Raw genomic sequence first — 19,798 nt, forward strand, 5'->3', positions numbered from 1 at the left:
GTTTTCAACTGCCATAAAAGAGACTTCTCAAAATTCAGCCTTCCCAGATTTCCATTTTACTGCTGCAACCCAAGATTAGGACATTTATGTAACAGAGCAACTTCAAAAGAATCCATAGTAAGTGTATTAGGTGGAATTAGTACTGTGTTAGATTTCACCTGAGCCACTGCACTTGGCAACACTCAGCCTTTATGAATTTATAGGATTAAAACCAAATCTAAAAGAAAAGAAAGAGGCTTCTTGTCAGCAGAGACTTGGAAATTGCTCCTGCTGCATTTCTCAGCTGACTCATCTCTTGAACAGCAAAAGGAAATTTGGAACATTTTAGCCAATGTGAAGCTTCCTGCTCAAACAAACCGAGTGTGACATCTGGAAGCTTCAGAAAATGAATTAAATGCAGACTGCTGTCACAGACACATTTTATGAAAAATCCTTTCCTTAGGATTTTTTTTCTCCTGAGAAGCTGAGGGGCCTCAGGAACAAAATGCAAACAATGGTTATCTGCTGCTGTGGAATGCAACAGGTGCATCTGTGATTGTCTCATGTGGTTGTTTCTAATTAATGGCCAATCATAGCCCAGCTGCCCAGTCACAAGATTTTGTTATAATTCTTTCTCTATTCCTTGCTAGCCTTCTGATGAAATCCTTTCTTCTATTCTTTTAGTATAGTTTTAATATAATATATATCATAAAATAATAAATTAAGCTTTCTGAAACATGGAGTCAGGTCCTCGTCTCTGCGAGCACCCTGCGAACACCATCACAGACTGCAGCCAGAGAAATCAGCTGCCATCCCAAGCCCCTTTCTTATTGCAATCACTCTGTTAGCTTCAATTAAATATTCAACCGTTCAGCTGCTCTCCAGGGCTAGCTAAGATTTCCTTCCTTCGTGCATGCTTTGGAGGAGGAGGAGCACCAAGAGCCCTGCAGGGCCGTGCCGGGCTGGGCGGGAGGGAGGGGCAGCATGCGAAGGGAAAATCAGCTTACGAGTCCTGTGCGGCTGGGCTTGCTGCTTACGGAGGAGGCCACGGAGCTGAGCGAGCTCAGGGAGGAGGCGCTGGGGCTGCGCTTCAGGGCCGTGGGCGTGGGCAGCACCTTGCGCACGGCGGGCTTGGCCTTGGCCGGGGTGGTGGAGGGGAAGCCGATCTTGGTCACCTTGTGCACCGGGGCGAACAGCCCGTACTTGGGCTGGCACTGGAAATACCTTCAAGGGCAAAGCAAGCACAGGAGAGCGGGAATGAACTTCTTTTCTGGGTTTGTGGAGAGTTCTAGATCAGGAGTATGAGTTCTTGGACTGTAATTGTATTTAACACCCGTTTGGGAAAGGGGCTTTGAGAGTCTCAAACAGCACGATCACATCAGACTTCAGAAATTCAGAGTAAACACCACAGCTCTAGTGCCTAAAAAATTCCATTCAGATGCAGTTTTATATCCACAGCTTTTCCCTTCATCACATTCCTCTGAGCTGCCAACAGATGTGATGGCTCAGAGTTAAAATTAGAAATCAGCTTTTATTAAATCAAGTAGTTTTATATTTTATTACATACATACCATTTATGTATATTTGATGATACAGGACATATATCTTTGGTTAAATATAGACAAAAGCCACTTATAATTTTAAGCTGTTATCAGCTATGTTAAGGTGAGATAATCTTTGTAAAACCTCTTTTTAATAAGGTAAAAGGCCATTCCTTATGGCAAATGAGAAAGAAAGTTAAATTATGATGTGAATTAATGCCTTCTCATTGGGACTGATTGGAGGGAGCAGCTACACTGCTCCCATCTCTACCAGGAGGCATCTGTTGGAACAGGGACTTCCAGCTCCTGAGATGCTGGAAGATCTCCCTTAAGTACAACTATTGGATATCCAGAGATTTTCTTAACTGAGCATTCCTTCCAAGCTGAGAAATCCAACAGGCATTTAAAAGAAGGAAATTGTGTTTTCCATTACCAGTCTATGAATAAAACTCACATGGGAGGAGAGCTCAGCTCATCCCACGAATGTGAGAGAAGTGTTGGCACCGGAGAACTCAAACCACTGCACACCAAAACCCTCCCCAGCAGCAGCAAAGGCAGCTTTAGAGCCTCCCTCCCTCCCTCCCCTGACTGAAAACCTCATGGAAGACATAAAAACCCAAAAGAGAATACAGAGAAAAATCTCACAAAGTAACTCTGGGGATGCACCAACCTCGTGCCAGCCACAGCTCCATCGTTCTTCCCCAGGGGCTCGTCCAGCTCCACCCCACACCATTCTCCTTTAGCAAAGTCAGTTTCTCCCAGGAAACGAACGACTCCAGCCTTTGTTCCTCCAACCTAAAGCAGTGAGAAACACCTGCATTTAATGCTTTTCCAAATAAAACCCCAAATCCAGTGACAAACCTTTTGGTATAACCCTGTTCACAAAGCACAGGAATGACATAACCAGTTCTTATTTCAAACTATGTAATTTTTTGTCCGTGAGTTTGTATTAATGTTGAACAAATACTGATCTCCACAACAAAAAATGTATTTAACAAGACACATATTTAACAAAAAATAGATTTAACAGTATAACCAATGTTCTGAATGCAATAGGTTTGTGCTACAGTTTCACACAAATTTCTACAGCAGATTAGGATTTCTAAGGTCTGTTTGCTTCTTATTCTAATTCTGTGAGGAAAAATAAAAGAAATGAAATGAGAACAAAATCCTTTCATATTTTCTCTAAGGAATAATTTAGATAAACTACACAGTACAGCCCTCTTGTATTTAAAGTAACTGATATAAAGCATGATACAGAGCACTTGGCAACCCTGTAGATATAACCTATTATATCTACATATATAAAGCTATTTGAATCCTTGGGGAGAGGAGAATCATTTTATCTTTTCTTCACTTTCAAGAATAAAAAAAAACCAACCCAAACACTCCTAAATGAAAGCCTAGAAAGCAGAGTGGCTTTCAAACTTATCATATTAAATATTTACAGCCATTCCAATTACTGGCAATGTCTGCGAGCTCCAGCTTTTCCCAATACCCAGGGGATGGAAGAATTAAATTAAGTGGAGAAGGAAAAGGTGTTGTGTGGCTGACACTTGCCAGGGAGAGCCACAGGGTTCCTGCAGCTCAGGAAGAAAATATGGTGTGCCCTAAATCTGTGCAAATCTGTTCACCTGCATCCAGCATTGTGAGAACAGGGACATGGAGATGGAAACCTCTTCAAGAGATTCACAAAATTCCACGTGGAAAATGCACCAAAGGTTTGAAAATGTCCACCTGTGTTTTCCAGCACACCTTGTACCACCAGGAATATTGTGAGGCCTTGGCAGAGAGGTTGAATGAAACTCCTGTTAAAGACTGTGACTCTCCTTTTTATACACTAAAAAGCAAATTAGTATTTCACATAATTTTTACAGCAGACATTCTATTTCTTGGGGGAACCTCCCAGGATTACTAGAAAACAACGAGCTCCTCATGCTGTAAATGAAGGTGCATGATCACAGTGCAAGAGAAAATTCACATTATTCCAGTTGGGAAGAGCTCACTCACGAGGCCACCTGTGAGGAATTGGGGACTTTACATCTTCACAAAGCCCCAAGTCAGTGCCCAGGAGCTGCCACACACATTTGTGCTCCAGTGGCAAGATGAAGCTTCAGCTGATGAGGAAAAATAATTCTAATCCACACAAACCTCAGAAAAACAGGGAGAATAATGAACTTTTTTGGATATTATTCAAGTGAGAAAGGGAGCAGAAGCACCACTTGTCCACATTTAAGGTGGCAGCTCCTCCTCTGTCATTAGAGACAATTCTGGAACAAGTGCAGGTCACCTTCAGATCCTGCTTTAAGTGGCACTGTAGCAAATTATTACTCTCCATGGAATAAAAACACACAAAGTTTACAGTTATCATGACAGCCTAATATAGCAACTCGTAGAACCTTTGGTATTTGGTGTTCTTGGCAGAGAACACACAAACAAGCACTAGGACTGGCTTAGAAAAAAAGAATTGTAACCTCCCAAAGAGTAACAGAGAATCCAAATCTTTGGCATGGTGGTGAGGAGGGAAAATAAAATAGTGATAAAATAATCCCTGGGGAGAACTACCCCTGAAATGGCAGAGCTACTCAGACATTAGCTACTTTTTCTAGAGGGTAAATATCTTAAATACAAACATAAAAATAAATTTTAACTGCACTATGAGTTCCAAATTCTCCTCCTTATTCCTTCTCTGGCAAGTTTGGGGAGGGGTTTTTGTCTCTTTAGGTAAAAAGACTCGGTAGTTCTGCTATTAGAACTTCTGCTATTAGAAGCTATTTCCCCACTCAATTTTGTTCTGTTTTCTACCTGAAAAAAAAAAAGAATTAAATCAAAAGAGGCCCTATAAACCCATTTAAGAAATTAGACAGGAAAACTGGAACAATGGCCTAGATAAAGACAAGAGTCAGGTTTTGGGGTGCACAGAGATTCCTCAAGCTCCTTTTCCACACCCCTTGAGCCAGGCAATGGAATTTTCCCTGTTCCATGGTGTGTGTTTGTGTCTGTGGTGATTTCTTTAAACAAACCCAAATGAATGACCCAAACACAGGCACCCCCCCCTCACAGGAGGGTGAGTGGGGTCAGTGAGGGAAGAGGTGTCTGAGGCACCGTGTGGAACAGGATAAAACCATGCAGGGATCCCAGGGACAGGAAAAGCTGCTGCAATCTGTTCCCTCCAACTCACTAGGGAAGGGATGAAGTGATGCTGGCTCCAGGACAGCACAGGTTAAACTCTCTGTAGAATTATTCTTCCTTTTCTGTTTCATACCTCAGCCCTGCTCATCTTCTGTGTTTATGTAAAAAATGGGAAGAGTTTATTGTGAAGGGACCACACTCAAACCACAACCTGGAGGAATCTGGCAGTGCCCAGAGCCCCCTGGAGCTGCTCCAGCCCCTGCAGTGACCCAGGGCTGGGGGAGCCAGGAAATGCAGGAATTTCAGCTCCCAGAGCAGATGGGGCTGCTCCACACCAGATTCCCTGCAGGAGCAGCACAGTGACTCCTCTGGTAACCATGGCACCTGGGTTATTTTCAACAGGACTCAAGGGAGGATGCCAAGGAATTTCTGCTTTTTCCAAACCCAGTCCAGCTTTGAATAACCAGCTACTCCATTTCTCTCTCTGCACATTCTGTGTGTCCTTACAAGAGCAGGAATTGGAGCAACCCGTGGCTGTAACATGCTCAGATAATCAGTGAAGCTCTAGATGGGCAGTTTTGCTCAGGTTTAAGCAAAAGCTTTCTAAATTTCAGCTTTAAAGACACATCAGCCCTCCTTTATAAAGCCTGAGACTACTGAAGGCTTCCAATCATTCACAGACTTCTCTCCCAAAAAGTGTATTTATCTCCAGCTGCAATTAGTACCTGCAAGTGACATCTGCCTTGAAAATAATAACAATAATAACAATAATAATTATTATTATTTATTCCCTTGGTAGTACAATGTGAGGTGCTACTGCACAAGACAGCGTGCTAAAGGCTTTTCATGATGCAAGCTGCTGTACATATACAGAATTAATAGTGCCATAAATGGGAAAAAAGATCCTGATATGATAAAACTCAACTGTTCCAACCAATATGTAAAAAGAATTGGACTTACAGAGTATAGAATCTGTTATAGAAAAATTATTTTTAAAAATTGAGATAATTACAGCAAAAAAGGTAAAAAACCCAACCCCAAACCAGCTGCATTTGCCAGCAGATCTACTCCCCAGTAATGCATGAAGGACTAAAATAAAAACCATCAGTTTCTAAAAGAAATAGGGGAAAAAAAAATCAAAAGGTTTCTGAAAGTTCTGTGAAAAACCAGAGCACAACTACCACAAAGAGAGTTTTCCATGACCTTCTTTCATGCTAAGGCAGGTCACTAAATAATGGATAGAGAAAAGAAGTGCCAGACGTTGCCTCAGTCAGTTCCCACACTCAATGGAGTGAAGCTGTAAAACACAAAGCTGCAATACTCCAGAGAATCTGGGTTAGCCTGCAGGTCATGGTGAGGTGAGGAACTCTGCTTGGAACTCACTGGAGTTGTGTCCAACACATGCAAAAAGTGATTAAATTCCATTTATGCAATTATACCTGAGCTCACATTAATTTGCTGCCAGGTAAAGTGAAACAGCAAAGTGGGTTTGGAAACCTGGAGTGGTGAAAAAGCCCCTGGTGAAAGGACAGGGGGTGAACACGTCAGACCTTGTGAGAACCTTTGTGCAGCCACATTTCCAAAGATAAGGAGAAGCAGGAAACAAATAGACCAGTGTGATCCAGGGGGAAAAAGAGAGATGGACTAAAAAATGGGTGTGATTTGAGCAGTGCTGGTGGAAAAGAGGACAGGCAGGGTCTGAACAGTGTCAGTGCAACAATAGCACTTATTGAAACCTGCCCAGAGAAGGTAAAAGGTGAATAACAGCTGCTCTGTCTCCCATTCTGCCTGAGCATGAATTTGTGGTCACTCCTGAAAGCATCACTGGGCATTTCTGCATTTTCAGGACAATTCAGCACCACAATGTGCAGCACTTGGAAAAGCAAAGCCCAGCCAGGCACACAGAGCCTTTGAACCACCTGGGATCCACTGATCAGGTTCTGATCAGAATCATCTTCCTCTTGTTCCTCCAGATTTAGCAGAACTGCTTCCAGCAGGCAACAGAAATTGTGTTTAAGTGATTTGTTCACCCCTTCAAGGCCAGAGGGGACAAAGGGATCATCTCCTCTGCTTCTCGTGGAACAGGCCTTTAATTTCACCCAGTTCCACCTGTAATTAACCCTGTAACTGCACTGAGCTGATTCCTGTGGGGATGTTTTAGCAGCAGAGCTGATATCCATCAGGAAACACCCAAACCTGGGCTGGATTTTGCCTGGAGTCCTAAAGAGAACAGGGAAATCAGCACCACCATGCACTGTATGGTATCATCAGCATTTAGAGAAGATTTGAAACCTTAGAAAACTTAGGAAACTTGGAAAACTTTAAAAAATAAGAGTGATTTCTGCTGTTTCCACTGATTGGAACAGGATTCAGAAAAGCCTTGATGATGTGGATTCTGTGATGTGCAAAGTTCTGTGAAAGCAAATCCAGCTTTTCCAGAGCTGTGAGCAGAGTCTCCACCTTCTGTTGGGCTGTTTCCATGGAACTTGGAAGGATTTGCTTTGAAACCTCTCCACTTCTACCCAGTTTGGTTGCAGTCAACTTGCAAGTTCAAAAGCAAGGCCAACGTGGGCAAAAACCTCATGTGCAGTAAGATACAGACTGTGCTACCACTTAGTCCTTCACTTCCACAGAAAACAGTTTAGTAACTAAAACTGATGGGTTATTGAGGTTTAATTCATTCATCCAACTCAAAAGGAAACACAAAAAAACCCCTAACAGCAATTCCATACTACAAAAGTCACATGTGAATTCATCACCACCACAAAGGAAAAGCAAAAACTAAAATAAGTAAATAAGCTGTTCCTTCTCCCATCCTGTGCTGAAATGACTGAGGACAACGTGTTCCTGGATATTCCCCCTTGGGAAGGCAGGGAGAGGGGAAGGGAATCCACACACAAAAAAGGAATTTACTGCCAAAGCATGTGGGGAGTCACCAGTCCTGCCATTACAGCCCAGGAACTCAGATGCAATTTGAATTTAAATAAGGAGTTGCCAAAACAGAGTGACTCAGACAGGACTCGTGCCTTGTTTTAAGATAAATGTAACACCTGAGTTGTGAGCAGATAGGTACTGCCACATCCTGAAAAATGCTGAAAAGGAACATTAAAAGAAAGCAGAGCTTTTCACAGGGAAAATCACCCAGATGATGAATTGCAAGAAAAGCCTTTGGACACCCCTTACCCCTCAGATATTTCTCATACATGGATTTCATGCTGCAGCAGCCATTTAGCAAATTAATCTACATCATAGATTACAGGAGCCACAGTCCTGTGCTTAAGCAGTCATACATAAATATAAGAATGACTTTAATCCTTGACTTAACATGACAAAGCCATCAAAATAGCTCACAGCCACCTCAGCTCAAGGGTAAGGCAAAAGTGTGACTGAGCAGTTAAAGTTGTCACATTTGATGGAGGAGACTGGAGAGAAGAGCCCCAGGAGAGCACAAACTCCTCACACATTGCCAACTTCCAAATTTTTCTTCCTTTTCTATCCTTGTATGCATTGTGCCAGATATTTCTGCACTGTTTTAACTGTAACACCACCAATGAATATTTGTTCTCATAACAGATTAATATTATCACAGACTTTTAATCAGTGCATTTTCTATTCAGAAAATCCAGAAAAAGAAAACCTTAAAAATAGCACAGTGACAATGCTGAAGGGAGAAACTCCTCTCTACATGTGAAGTTTCTTTTTCCCCTGGCTGCTTTTCAGAGCCCTGGAATGTAATCAGTTGACAGCCCTACGTCATGTTTACTTGCAGATAGGTTACATGGGTGGAAACAAATCTGACAATAATCTCCTATCAGCCCCTGCCTGTTCCAGCACCACAGACCTTGGGAAGAAACAACAAAGCCCTGAGTAACTTACAGGGAATAAAGAGAAATGAGATGTCACTCATGCACAGGGAGAACTCTGCAAAAAGGCCACATCAGCACGTGCCTGTAAATTGAGTTTGCATCTTTTTGTGACCATATGGGCAGAGGCCGAGTTGCAGCTTTACAGCTCAGCCCCAGAAGCAGCAGATTTGGCAGACTGTGATGAAGCTGTAACTGGTTAAATGAATGAAAGCACTTTAATCCCTTGAGAAGGCTAAGGCCCCTTAGGTTGATAAGATTTTTATTTATTTATTTATTTAAAATCCAGCATCTGGTCCCTTTATGGGAAAAGCTGACAACGCTGTCAAAGCTGCTTCAACTTTTGGTCCAGGCAACAGTTGTCACATGAAGCAGATTCCTCTCTTGTTTTGGTTGGGTAGTTCAGGGGGAGTTTGTTTGTTTGTTTTTAAAATCAACTTTGCATTGGGCTCTTAAGAAATCCTAAGTGTGCAACACCAGGGCAAACAGGTTCTGTGGCCACAGCTCACACAGGAAACCCAAACTGCCTGAGCCTGACAGTAATTTGTAACTGAATTGGTTTTCTGTTGTTCTCTCCCCATCTGGTTTAGCACCAAGCAGGGCCCTTCCACTGGCACTTACAGCAGAATTCTTACTCAGAGCAGGTTCAAATGCTGGAGCTGGAGCCTGATTTCAGCAGAAAATCAACTGCAGCTCTGGCTCTGTGTCATTAACCCCAGACAGGCTGGATGAGGTCAGTGAAGGAAGTGCAGATTTCCACATCCATTTTCCTGTGTTACAGAATCCCCAAATACAAGATCAGACTGGCCAGAGTTAATGTTCTTACTGTTAAATCACATCCAGATTCCAGAACATACATCATATCTTAAGAATGGAAATTATGCCTAATTCAGAGCTGTTTGTATCACTCTTTGCATTAATAATTCTTCTTCGCTTTAGCCCTATTTTTATTCAGTAAAAGATACATCAGTGCACCAAATGAAATGCTAAATAGTGAATTACACATAATAAACCACAATTCTTTGATATATCCAACTTATCTACCTATATTTTCAACATTTCCAAATACTATCATGATGGTTTCTTGTTAGTGAAAGGAAAACTGAGCACAAGCTTGCTGAATACAGCTCAGATACACTGGGATTTGAGTGAGAGTTATCATCAGAGATTCCCAAGACAGCAAAGCACAGGATGCTGTTTCAATTAATCATCTTTGAGGAGTAAACTACAGAAATCTAAAGATTCTTCTCCACTAGAACATCCATTTAGGGCTGTAATACTTCAGTGAATACTTGTGTGTTCACTCACTTTGATTTGCTTTGACTCCTCTGGAATCTCAAACAAGAGAACTTCTAAGACAAGAGGACAATGGGAATTTCTCCACAATTATTATATTTCCCTTATGGGCATTGATGTCTACCATGAGTTATTTTTCTGATGTTTACAACTCAATTTAATGGCCTGGAAATGTCTTCTTCAAATTGAGGGGAAAAACCAGGAAAGGTTGCAGCTGATTGTTGTATTTTCCTGCAGGCACCCACAGCTGACATATCCAATACCTTGAAGCACTGTCTGTTTTCATGTCAGTGTCTTTTTAATATCCAAGGTCTTTTGGGAAAAGAGGTTTTTCTGCCCCCTGAAAAAGTGAGGCTGCTTGTTTTGCCTCTTTTTATTTCTGTATCTATAGCACTGCTCAGCACAACTCACATGAGGTGCTCTGAGCAAGCCTGGTTTGGAGAATACACAGGTGATCACCTCACAGCCATGCTCGCTTTTTGCAGTGGAATTGATTTTCTCTGGTATTTCTTTTCTCTAGTTTTTTTCCCCCTCTGGAAATTTTCTTTCTTTTACTTCTCTGGAATGTCTTTTCTTTAACTCTGAATAAGTGTCCCAAGCAATCTGTATGTAACCACTATTCTTCCTCATGTTATCTGAATTAAGGAAAGATCTGTAGGGTACCTGTCTTCATAATCAAATAAATCAGGGGTATATTCACTGGAAGCTTCCTTTATTACTAACCCTTTATATTCTGAAGATATTTTGAATATATTAGCTCTGTTGTAGAAGTTTGGGAGGCCTCTCATATGGCACCACTCAGCATTTGGTAACTCTAACTTAAAATGTACAAAAGACTGGTGAAACCACCAGAGATCAAAGGAATAGGAAGAAAACCCTAAGGCATCTTTTCTCTGCACACAAAACAATCCAGGACCTTTAATCACCTCCTCAAGACTCTTTTGCTCCTGACAGCCTTTAACCAAAGCACCTCATGCCAGCAGCACTGGGACAGTGCAGAAGCAAAGCTGAGGGGTGCCAGCTGCTTTTCCTGGAGAGGAGCAGCATCAACATCTCTGCAGGAACAGCAGAACGTTCCAACAAAGCTCAGCTGCTGGGAAAGCCTGAAATTGAACCCAACATTTCAGGTCCAAACTTGTGCCCAATTTGCATATGTGTAACATAAAGAGTTGAGATGTGAATTAGTAAACACTGAGTGGCCTCTTGTTCCTTGCTAATCCAGACTGGGCAGACAAAAAGAGCTGTGAGATTTTGCCTTTTTTTGTTGAAATCATCCAAAACCAGTCAGTTACCACCAATATAAGGAAACTTAAAGTAATTTAACTGATCCACTCAAGGTAACTCCCATTGAGGACATTTTATAATCCAAGTTGGAGGGAAAAAAATGAACAGATTGAAATACTTCATTCCACACCCCGAGATCACACACTAAGATCAATGAGGTTGGGGCCATCTGAAGTCCATTCTGGAATGCAATCTTGGCTGGTGAGCTGTGCCTTACCCATCCATGAATCTGCCCTCCAGGATGTCATTTTCCAATTAGCTGCTTTAACAGGGCTCCCAAATGAGCTTTTGTCTATCATGAATTCATTGTTTTGAACTGCAGCTCTGCACTGCTGGAGGCTCCCTGCTCTCAGACTGTAATTCCCATTCCCCACAGTTGCTCTCTCCACGTGTCCATAAGCACCAAAAACCCTTCACAAAACTCTCACAGCAGCTGGTGCAGGCTGCAAGAACTGATGGAGGCTGCAGCACTGAGCCCCTCCAGCCTGCAGTGGTGGGGTCAGACTGGAACTCTGGGACACCACATTGTCACTTAGAGGGGAAATTCTGTGCTGAGGTGGGACTGGAAATGCCCACCCAGCCCTTCATCCTCCTGCAAGTATTACTGAGAAGGGACTGCTGTGAGTACCAATAAAATCCCAGAGATGTGGAGCAGGCCAGGTGGATTTGTGCCTCTGATGGAGCAGGAATGGCTGAGCAAGTGACACAAGTGACACAAGTGACACAAGGTCTTTCCCAGCAACTGGTGTTGGTTGGAAGCTCTGAGGGACAGCTCCCAGAATTACCCAGTGGCACCTCAACTCCACAGCTCAGTGCTGAGTTCAGTGCCAGGGAAAATATATTAACAGATGAATCAATTATTCAGCCAAACTCAGGATTATTTGAACTAACCTGGCCACTTAAGATATTTATATCTGAATTATTATTAGATATGACAGCAGAGTCTGAGATCTAATACAAATAATTAGCATGGGATCCCAAAGGATTGGAAAAGAGTAAACAAGGATCCTGCCCCTTTAACATCCACATTCCTGAGTGTCTTACACTGCTACAGAAATTATAGTTATGTATCACCAACATACTGTGCTAGGAATTACCCCAAAAAACCTCAAACTACAATTTGGTGATTCACAAGGAAGACTTCAGGCAAACAGAGGTAGTAGAGAGGATGAAATATTAAGTTAAACTTGTCCTACTTAACAATTTGGGACCCTATTATTATCAAAGTGTGGCACTTAGGATATGCTGCTTCTGCAATTTGCACTGATTGGACACAGGGAAGGCAGGGCAATGCCTTCACAGCACCTGAGGATCCTCCCAGAAGGGACATCCCAGAAGGGCTCCCAAAGGCCTTGAGGAAAAGGCAAACAAGGGGTTAAAGCACTGATGTTGTTTGGAGGACAACAGGGCTCAGTCTCTGACAGAAATAGCCAGGGATAAACCACAAATCTTTGTTTCCATTGGCACTCCAAGAAAACACATCTCAGCCCAAATCCAGCTGTCAGCCAACCCCTGCCCTCACTTCACCTTTCTCTCCTTCTTCAACTTGGCCCTGTGTGTTTTAAGCTCTCCTTAAACAGAAAGAGGAGGCAAATTCTTCCTTCATAAATACTATAAACTTAATTAAAATATCAATCCACCTTCACTGCAGAATTATTTTCTGGTGGGGCACTGCAGGACAAACAGTAAAATCCAGGGGATTTTTTTTCTATATAATGTCTTTAGAGTAACCCCAGAAATGTTTCTATGCCAGGACACTCACACCTGCCTAATGGAAAGTCTAAAATTATATCATGCATAAGAGAAGATTGTATCAAAATAAGAGAGAGAGAAATCTTTAGCTTAATGATTCACTTGGGTAAATCAAACCTAAAATCAGGTTTCTGTTACAGTGATCATAAATCTGGTGAGTATACAAGGATCATTCCAGTTATATATAAAGGCTATATAAACAGTATTTAAATTAAGAATACAACATACACAACCAACCACCAGTTTTCTGATAATAATTTTTAAAAAATGTTAAAACTAACAGATCAATTCCCTTTTTAAAAGGTGAGATGATAACAGTGGCAAAGCATTTAGGGGCCTGAATTCAGAAGGGCAGCCAAGTAATGTGGCACATCCCCAAGAGCACAGGCAATTCCTGGCTGATCAGTGGCATTGTGTGACTGCCTCTGTTGCTGCTTGTCACCACTCAGGAACAATCAATTATTGAGCTTTGCTTTCTACAGACACAGCCCTGCACAGGGCAGAGGACCTGCATGGAAATCTCACAGGCTTGGGTTTTATCTAGCACAACTGGAGCTCTTGAAGATACAGAGAGATAAACTACGAGTATGTTGTTAAACACGAGGTTGTGTTTTAAACAGTGGCAAAACATAACAGATTAAAACCTGCCCAAATAACCATTTTATCTTGGTTCAGCCAAGATATTCCCACAGCATGCAAAGAGCTTGGTTACAGAAGACACTAGACAAAGAAAGCTAGAGCAGGAATTTACATTATCTTGACCAAGGAAATGGCAGAAAAGTTTTGAATATTAGCAGAAGTTTTAATTCATCAATCAAAAGCAGACAGGGAAATCTTACCAGCACTCGATCTCCAATTTTGAGCTCCCTTTCTCCTTTCTTTAGTGATCCAGCTTCTGAGAGGTTTGATATAGATTCACTGGCAGTTTTGGAAAGATTGCTAATCTGAGAAGGAGTTGCATGTTCCTTAGCAGCAAGGGGGGTTTTCTGTGGGATTCCTGAAGGGGGAAGTGCAGCAGTGGATGAGGACACGGCACTGGCAGCCGACGTGGATGTTGGGGACGTGGCTCTGGACGCGTGAGCTGCCTGGGTACCGTTGGCCTCGTCCTCTGTCACCACCTTCCTGCTGAGCTTGGAGGGCCTGGTGAAGATTCCCCTCAGGGGCTCGCACTGGAAATAGCGAACCCCGGCCACGGAGCCGTCGTTCTTCCCGATGGGCTCGTCCAGGACGATCCCCGCCCACTGGCCCGGGGCAAACTGCGTCTCCCCCAGGAACTGGATGAAGCCGGGCTTGTTCCCATTGACCCAAACGCGCTCCCCGACCCTGAAATCATCCACAAACTCCTCGTGAGCATCTGCAGGGGCTGTGCTTGAGCTCTTCTCACTGGGAGCTGCTTTTTCTGCTGGGGCTGGAATCAAAGCACAGTGAGAAACAGGGAATTAAATACACTGATATTCCAAAGAGCATCGTTACTGAGTTTCAGTGTAACAATGTCCCTAATTAGGAGATCACAACTCTTAATTTTCCTGTGCACATGCTGTAATCTCTGGGTAAAAAAATCAAAATCTAAGGACAGAGACACTGAATTTAATGAAGGTTTTTGTAATGTTGTTTTTGTAACAACAAAAATCACAGGTCTGACTTCAAAAACCCCCAAAGCATTTCTATCATGAGAAGGTTTGAGGAAAATTGCTTGATTTCCAGTCAGTAACCTTTAGATTTTTTGTAAGTTTTACATGTAATTTTTAAAAATCTGAAATACAATCAAAATACATTGGTGGAAAGAGTAAAAATAGTGTATACTAGAACATTCAAGGTACTTTTTGTCAGAAGATGAAGGAGGGAATGATTAAAACATTTAACTGTTCCTTACCAGCAGCAACAGGTGCAGGTGTTTTGAGCAAGGTACTCCCGTGCTTGATGGTCTTGGAAGGAGCCTTCAGGCCACTTGGTTTTAACATACTCATCTTTCTGCAATTATCCTCCTCGTTTGCAGCAACTATCTTTTTCCAAACATGGAGAAAATATATTGTTCAAGCTTCTTCAACTCTGGAATAAACCTGAATACAAAAAGATCAGACATGAGCAAAGATCAGTGTTAACTCCTGCAGAACGGATTTCTATATATACACAATCTGTGTGTGAAATGCATTATAAAAAATGCTTTCCAGTAGCTGCCAGCAGCATTTGAAGGCCATTTCCTATTAAATCCTAAATCATCAAAAGAACTCACTTTGCTGAATGCTGCTGTATTTATCTTGAGATTTAAACTAAAAGGCTATTTTAAGAAAGAAAAACAAAGCCCTTAACAGCACAGCTAACATTACACATAGATTTAACTGCTGCACACACACAACTGCTTTCTGTCACATTTTTCCAATGTTGCAACATTGCAGCAAAATCAGCTCGAGACTAGAGAAATAACAGCAACAGAAAACAAGAGAGCCAGGAATTTCAGGATGAAAGGAGTAAAGTTTCTAAGAGGTTGGAACTGAAAAGCTGAAATTGTTGAAGAGTTACATGATGACAACTGAAAGCAAAGAGGCACCTCAGCTCTGTGAGCTCAGATCACAAGATAGGCTGGCTGCAGTCCCGGCGGTGCCCCAGCTCGGAGCAGGGACTCTTCCCCACGTTGCTAGGATAGGACTTGGAAGGCAGCTCCAAGCTTTTCAGGGAACTGTGTTCTGCCACAGGAGGCATCTTCTTTCTGATTACAAGAGCTTCAGAAAGGCTTTTTCATCTCTAATGAAAAATCTGTGTATTTTTTTTACCTCGAATGCGAATTCAAAGCCGAACTTCAAGGTGAGTGCTCTCCCCTCTCTTCAAAGGAATAAACTATTCTGTGTGAGCACAGCTTGGCTCTGTGCTGACTTTTACATGAGGCACTGCCACAACAGCTACACCACTTCAACAGCAGCACACACACCTCAACAAAGAGCTGAGGGGAAGGGGAAAGGGGCAGGCAGCGAGTTTGCTCAGCTGTTTGCTCAGAACACGTCGAGCCAGAGCACAGAGCGGCTCCCAGGGCTGCCCTTCACCTTCCCTCAGCACTCTGGCACCTGCCAGCACACAGAACTGGGCAGTGCAGCCTCCCAGTGCCCAGGGCTGCAAACTGGGAGCTCAGCACCAGCTAAAGGTAAAACAAACCTGCCAGCACAGACAGCTCTGCTGCAGAAAGGAGAATAGACCAATCCTGTCTTTGAGCAGCAGTCTGAGATTTATCCCTCCTGTGTTATGAATTATTAATCGGCGTTCCTAAAAATCAATTCACTGCTTTGTGAACCTGAACACCAAAGTGAAACATTCCTTATGTTATTTCAAGACCTGCCATGACAAATTCAAGGCATTTTCTAAGTCTGCAACAAAGTTATACTTTAAAAGCATGAATTACTACCTTGGATGTAATTGTGTTTGCCTACAATTTAAGTTCTGCTCCAGCAAAATGATCAAGTGCTGGGAAGATTTCTGAACCTTTTTTTTTCCTGGTGTTGCCAGGAGTTTGTCACCCACCTGCCTGCAGTCATGACTCTACATCATGCACATTTCCTTACCCTTCCTTTTAGAAATCCTCTAAAACTGCACTTTGCCCTGACACACCAAGGGCCTGAAAAGCCTTTTTTCCTCCCTTACAAATGTGCTCCCTTCCCCAGACTACAGGCAATACTCCCTCCTCTCCAGCTCCAGAATCGCCATGCTCACCTCCCTTACTTCCCTCAACCCATCAAAATCCATGAAACACAAAAACAGTTCAAGATAAAGAAGGATTTGATGCAAATACAGAAACAGGAGAAGCATCATGGTCAGTCATTTTTAGTTCTGTCAGTGCCAAAGACCAAACTGATGGAAATTTGGCCCAAGGGGAATCCTCCTTAAGGAAGGTTTCTCCTAAATCCTGAAGCTGGACTGTTCCTCAGCACTCTGCCATGCTTTTCCATACATCATCTCTTTTTTGGTCCCAAAGACCATTCCAGCCCCCCACACCTGCCCTGTGCAGGGACAAGTACAGCAGGGAAAGCACACACTGCATTAGCACCCAAATTAGACTTTGCCAGTTTCAGTTAATTATTTATTAATAGATGGTTAACAAGGCTCTGCTCAACAGAAAGTTAGAATGTTCTACCCCTGCGTTTCTTGGCTCAGATACTCATTCACAGTTTAATCTTGCTCTCCACAGTCAGGGGTTATATATTTGCTGTGTCATTTGCTTTTCTCAACACACAGGCCTTCAATGAGGCCAGAAGTAACACAATCCCTCCTGTCCTGCTTTCAGTTACTGAAATTGTACCTTAATTCAGACAAAATAAAAGCTAAGATTATAGGCAAGACTTTTTCATAACTGACTGCCTCACTGCAATAGTTAAAATGCAAATTTTGGTCTTAGGGACAGGGCCTTTGGAGCAGCACTGCCTAATGGAGCTCATAAACCACAGAAATTTGCATCAAGTGATTTGAAGCATTACACTCCAACATATCCTAACAGGCTCCAGATGTCAGTGATCTCACTTCAGTTCTCATAAAAGACAGCAGCTCACTGCTTGTCTCAATTTGTTCTTTCCTCCCTTCAAACCAACTTAGCTCTCCTGAAAAAGGATCCTTATAACCACTAGACAAAAATATTACTGTGTCCCCAAAATATCCTGTCAGGAACCCAAGGAAAGGTCCAGAAAGCCTCTGATAACATATCCCACTGAAGTGTTCCACCAGTAACAAAACTGAGCATAAAAAGAGATTTTAAGCACAGGCTTTGCACTTGTGCCATTATTGGAAATACATGACTACACACAATAGGAATTTTAACTGATTAATGATATCATTATTTTTTATTTATCTTTTAAAGACCTCTAAGTATTGCATGGATCAAGGAACAAGTTGGGCACCATTGGTTTAAGTAAATAAATCCTAGTAATGTGCTATGTGATAATAATCTTCACTTTCCTGAGAGAAAAACAAACTCAGCACAAGGAGCACTGTTTGAAATCTCTGCCTGAACAGCATTTCTCAAATACCTGTTTCATGCTTGCTGTCCAGCTGCTGCTGCCAAGCTTGAGGGAGCTCATGAATCATTCCTCAAATATCTGGAGTTTAGAGAAAGTAACTTGGAATTCTGAACCTGGAAAGATTTCCCCTCCAGCCCACGAGCTGCTCCAAGACCTCTGACCCTACACAGTTATGAACACAACTCCTAAAATTACTGCAGTCTTAAAACTAAAGCACATAAACATGTTCTCTGTGATTCAGATCTAATTCCCACAGCTCCACAAGTTGTATTTGCAGTCTCCTGGGCTGTTATTACACTCCTGTAAAGATTGAGTATATATATTTACAAAAGCGCTGAATAGTTTCAGTTGAATTGTTAAGCTTTTGAAATTCATACCTGATTTGAAAATACAACCCCATTTTAGCTTTGAACAAAACCAATGCCTTCTCCTTGCTCGTTGCTGCTTGCTACCTCTTGGAGAACATTTATTGGTGTGCAAGAATGAGCCAGACCAGAGTCAAACCTGTGGAAGATTCTGAGGGGAATAATTCCTGCACAGCAGGTGCACAAACTGACCACACTGGGATGTGCACAGCAGAATCCTCACAGGAACAATTCTGGAGGAAAGGGGCACAAGAGAAACTGAATTCTGGAACAAAAATCTTCCTAATCCTGACTCCCCCTCTGCTGCATTCTGGGTCTGTTGGAGAAATTTCTTACTGGGCACCCAAAAATCTGAATAACCACTCTGCAAGCAATGGACTACATTTACAATGAAATATTTCAGAGCACACAATTTCCTCTGTAAAAGTCTCAGCTTCAAAGCCAGTCCTGCCCTGTTACAAGTTGCCAAACCAGACGGATGGATTTGGAATCCCTCATGTGTTCACTTTACAGAGTGATGCAGCACTCCTGGCCACTCCCTAATTAAAACACAACAATTTTGGAGCAATGAACTCACACGCAGGTCTGTGCATTGATCCACTGAAGGCAGACAGTGGAAAGGCAAATGAACTTCTCTGTGACCCTCATGCTCCTGCCTTACTGCAAATTCCCTGTGTTTTGTCAGCTCTGATGCATTTATTGAATGGGCAGCAAGCTCAGACAGCCACCCCAGAAAGCACCGTAGGCATTTGTGAACAAAGAGAGGCACAAACAGCAAATTGTGCTGGGACTGAGGTAACAACAGCTCTGCAGGGCCTGTCAAACCAAACTGAGCATCTGAGCTGGCCCAGGGTTTACACTGCACTGCTCAGGGATTACACTGTGGAATTAGAGGCATCTCCAGGTGTCTGTCACATTGAAATGAAGATAATTCAAGAAAGAATTTTATATATAAAACAGAAAACAAATAGAATTAAGAATTTAAGATTTCAATACAAGAGCTGGCATTTGGAAGTCAATATTTGATTACTCATTCAACACACAGCAATCAGAGAAAGGGAACATTTAAAAACATGGCTTCAGTTTCATTTTGTCTTCCAGAAACCACTGATTTTTATGTCAATTACTCAAGTCATGTTATGATCTGAATATAGCCTTCAGATACAGCTCTACTAGAAGAAAAGACATTATTTAATTCAATGTTTGTTATGCCAAGTGCCATAAAAACATATAAACATATTTCTTTGGGTTATTATGCTCTGCTTAGTGCCAACATCAAAACATGAGAGCTGGTACCTGCACATCAAACCAATGTTTTGTACCTCACCTTTAAAGGTAGAAAAGAATTGCATTTATAACTCAGCTGATCAGGTAGAAAATAACAAAAGAAATCCAGACTTTTCAGATCTGTTGTTTGCAGGTACTGGGACAGGAAATGAAAATTTTGTAAGGAAATAAGCAAGAAGGTCTCATAACTTACACAGGATCCTTGAGACATTCTGCTTTCCAGCCCAATCCAACACAACCATCACAGGAATTCCAGAGGTCAACCCTTCACAAAGGCAAACATCCTACAGAAACCTCAAAGC

General features: G+C 42.2%; 1 protein-coding gene across 5 annotated transcripts in view; it reads right to left on the minus strand.

The window, feature by feature from the left end:
• CLIP1 (CAP-Gly domain containing linker protein 1) overlaps nt 1–19,798 on the minus strand; it is a 59,536-nt gene that overhangs the window by 33,974 nt on the left and 5,764 nt on the right. For all 5 annotated transcript variants that reach the window (XR_009115373.1, XR_009115372.1, XR_009115371.1 and 2 more), the window contains exons 2-5: nt 14,721–14,907; nt 13,687–14,255; nt 2,191–2,315; nt 987–1,203 (exon numbers count right to left, since the gene is read on the minus strand). Coding sequence is in view for 1 of the 5 variants with exons in the window: in XM_058037141.1 (XP_057893124.1) it covers nt 987–1,203; nt 2,191–2,315; nt 13,687–14,255; nt 14,721–14,814 (1,005 nt within the window). In the remaining 4 variants the exon portion in view is untranslated. The remainder of the gene's footprint in view (nt 1–986; nt 1,204–2,190; nt 2,316–13,686; nt 14,256–14,720; nt 14,908–19,798) is intronic.

The sequence above is a fragment of the Melospiza georgiana genome, chromosome 18 (genome assembly GCF_028018845.1).
Source record: "Melospiza georgiana isolate bMelGeo1 chromosome 18, bMelGeo1.pri, whole genome shotgun sequence".
NCBI classification, from domain to species: Eukaryota; Metazoa; Chordata; class Aves; order Passeriformes; family Passerellidae; genus Melospiza; species Melospiza georgiana.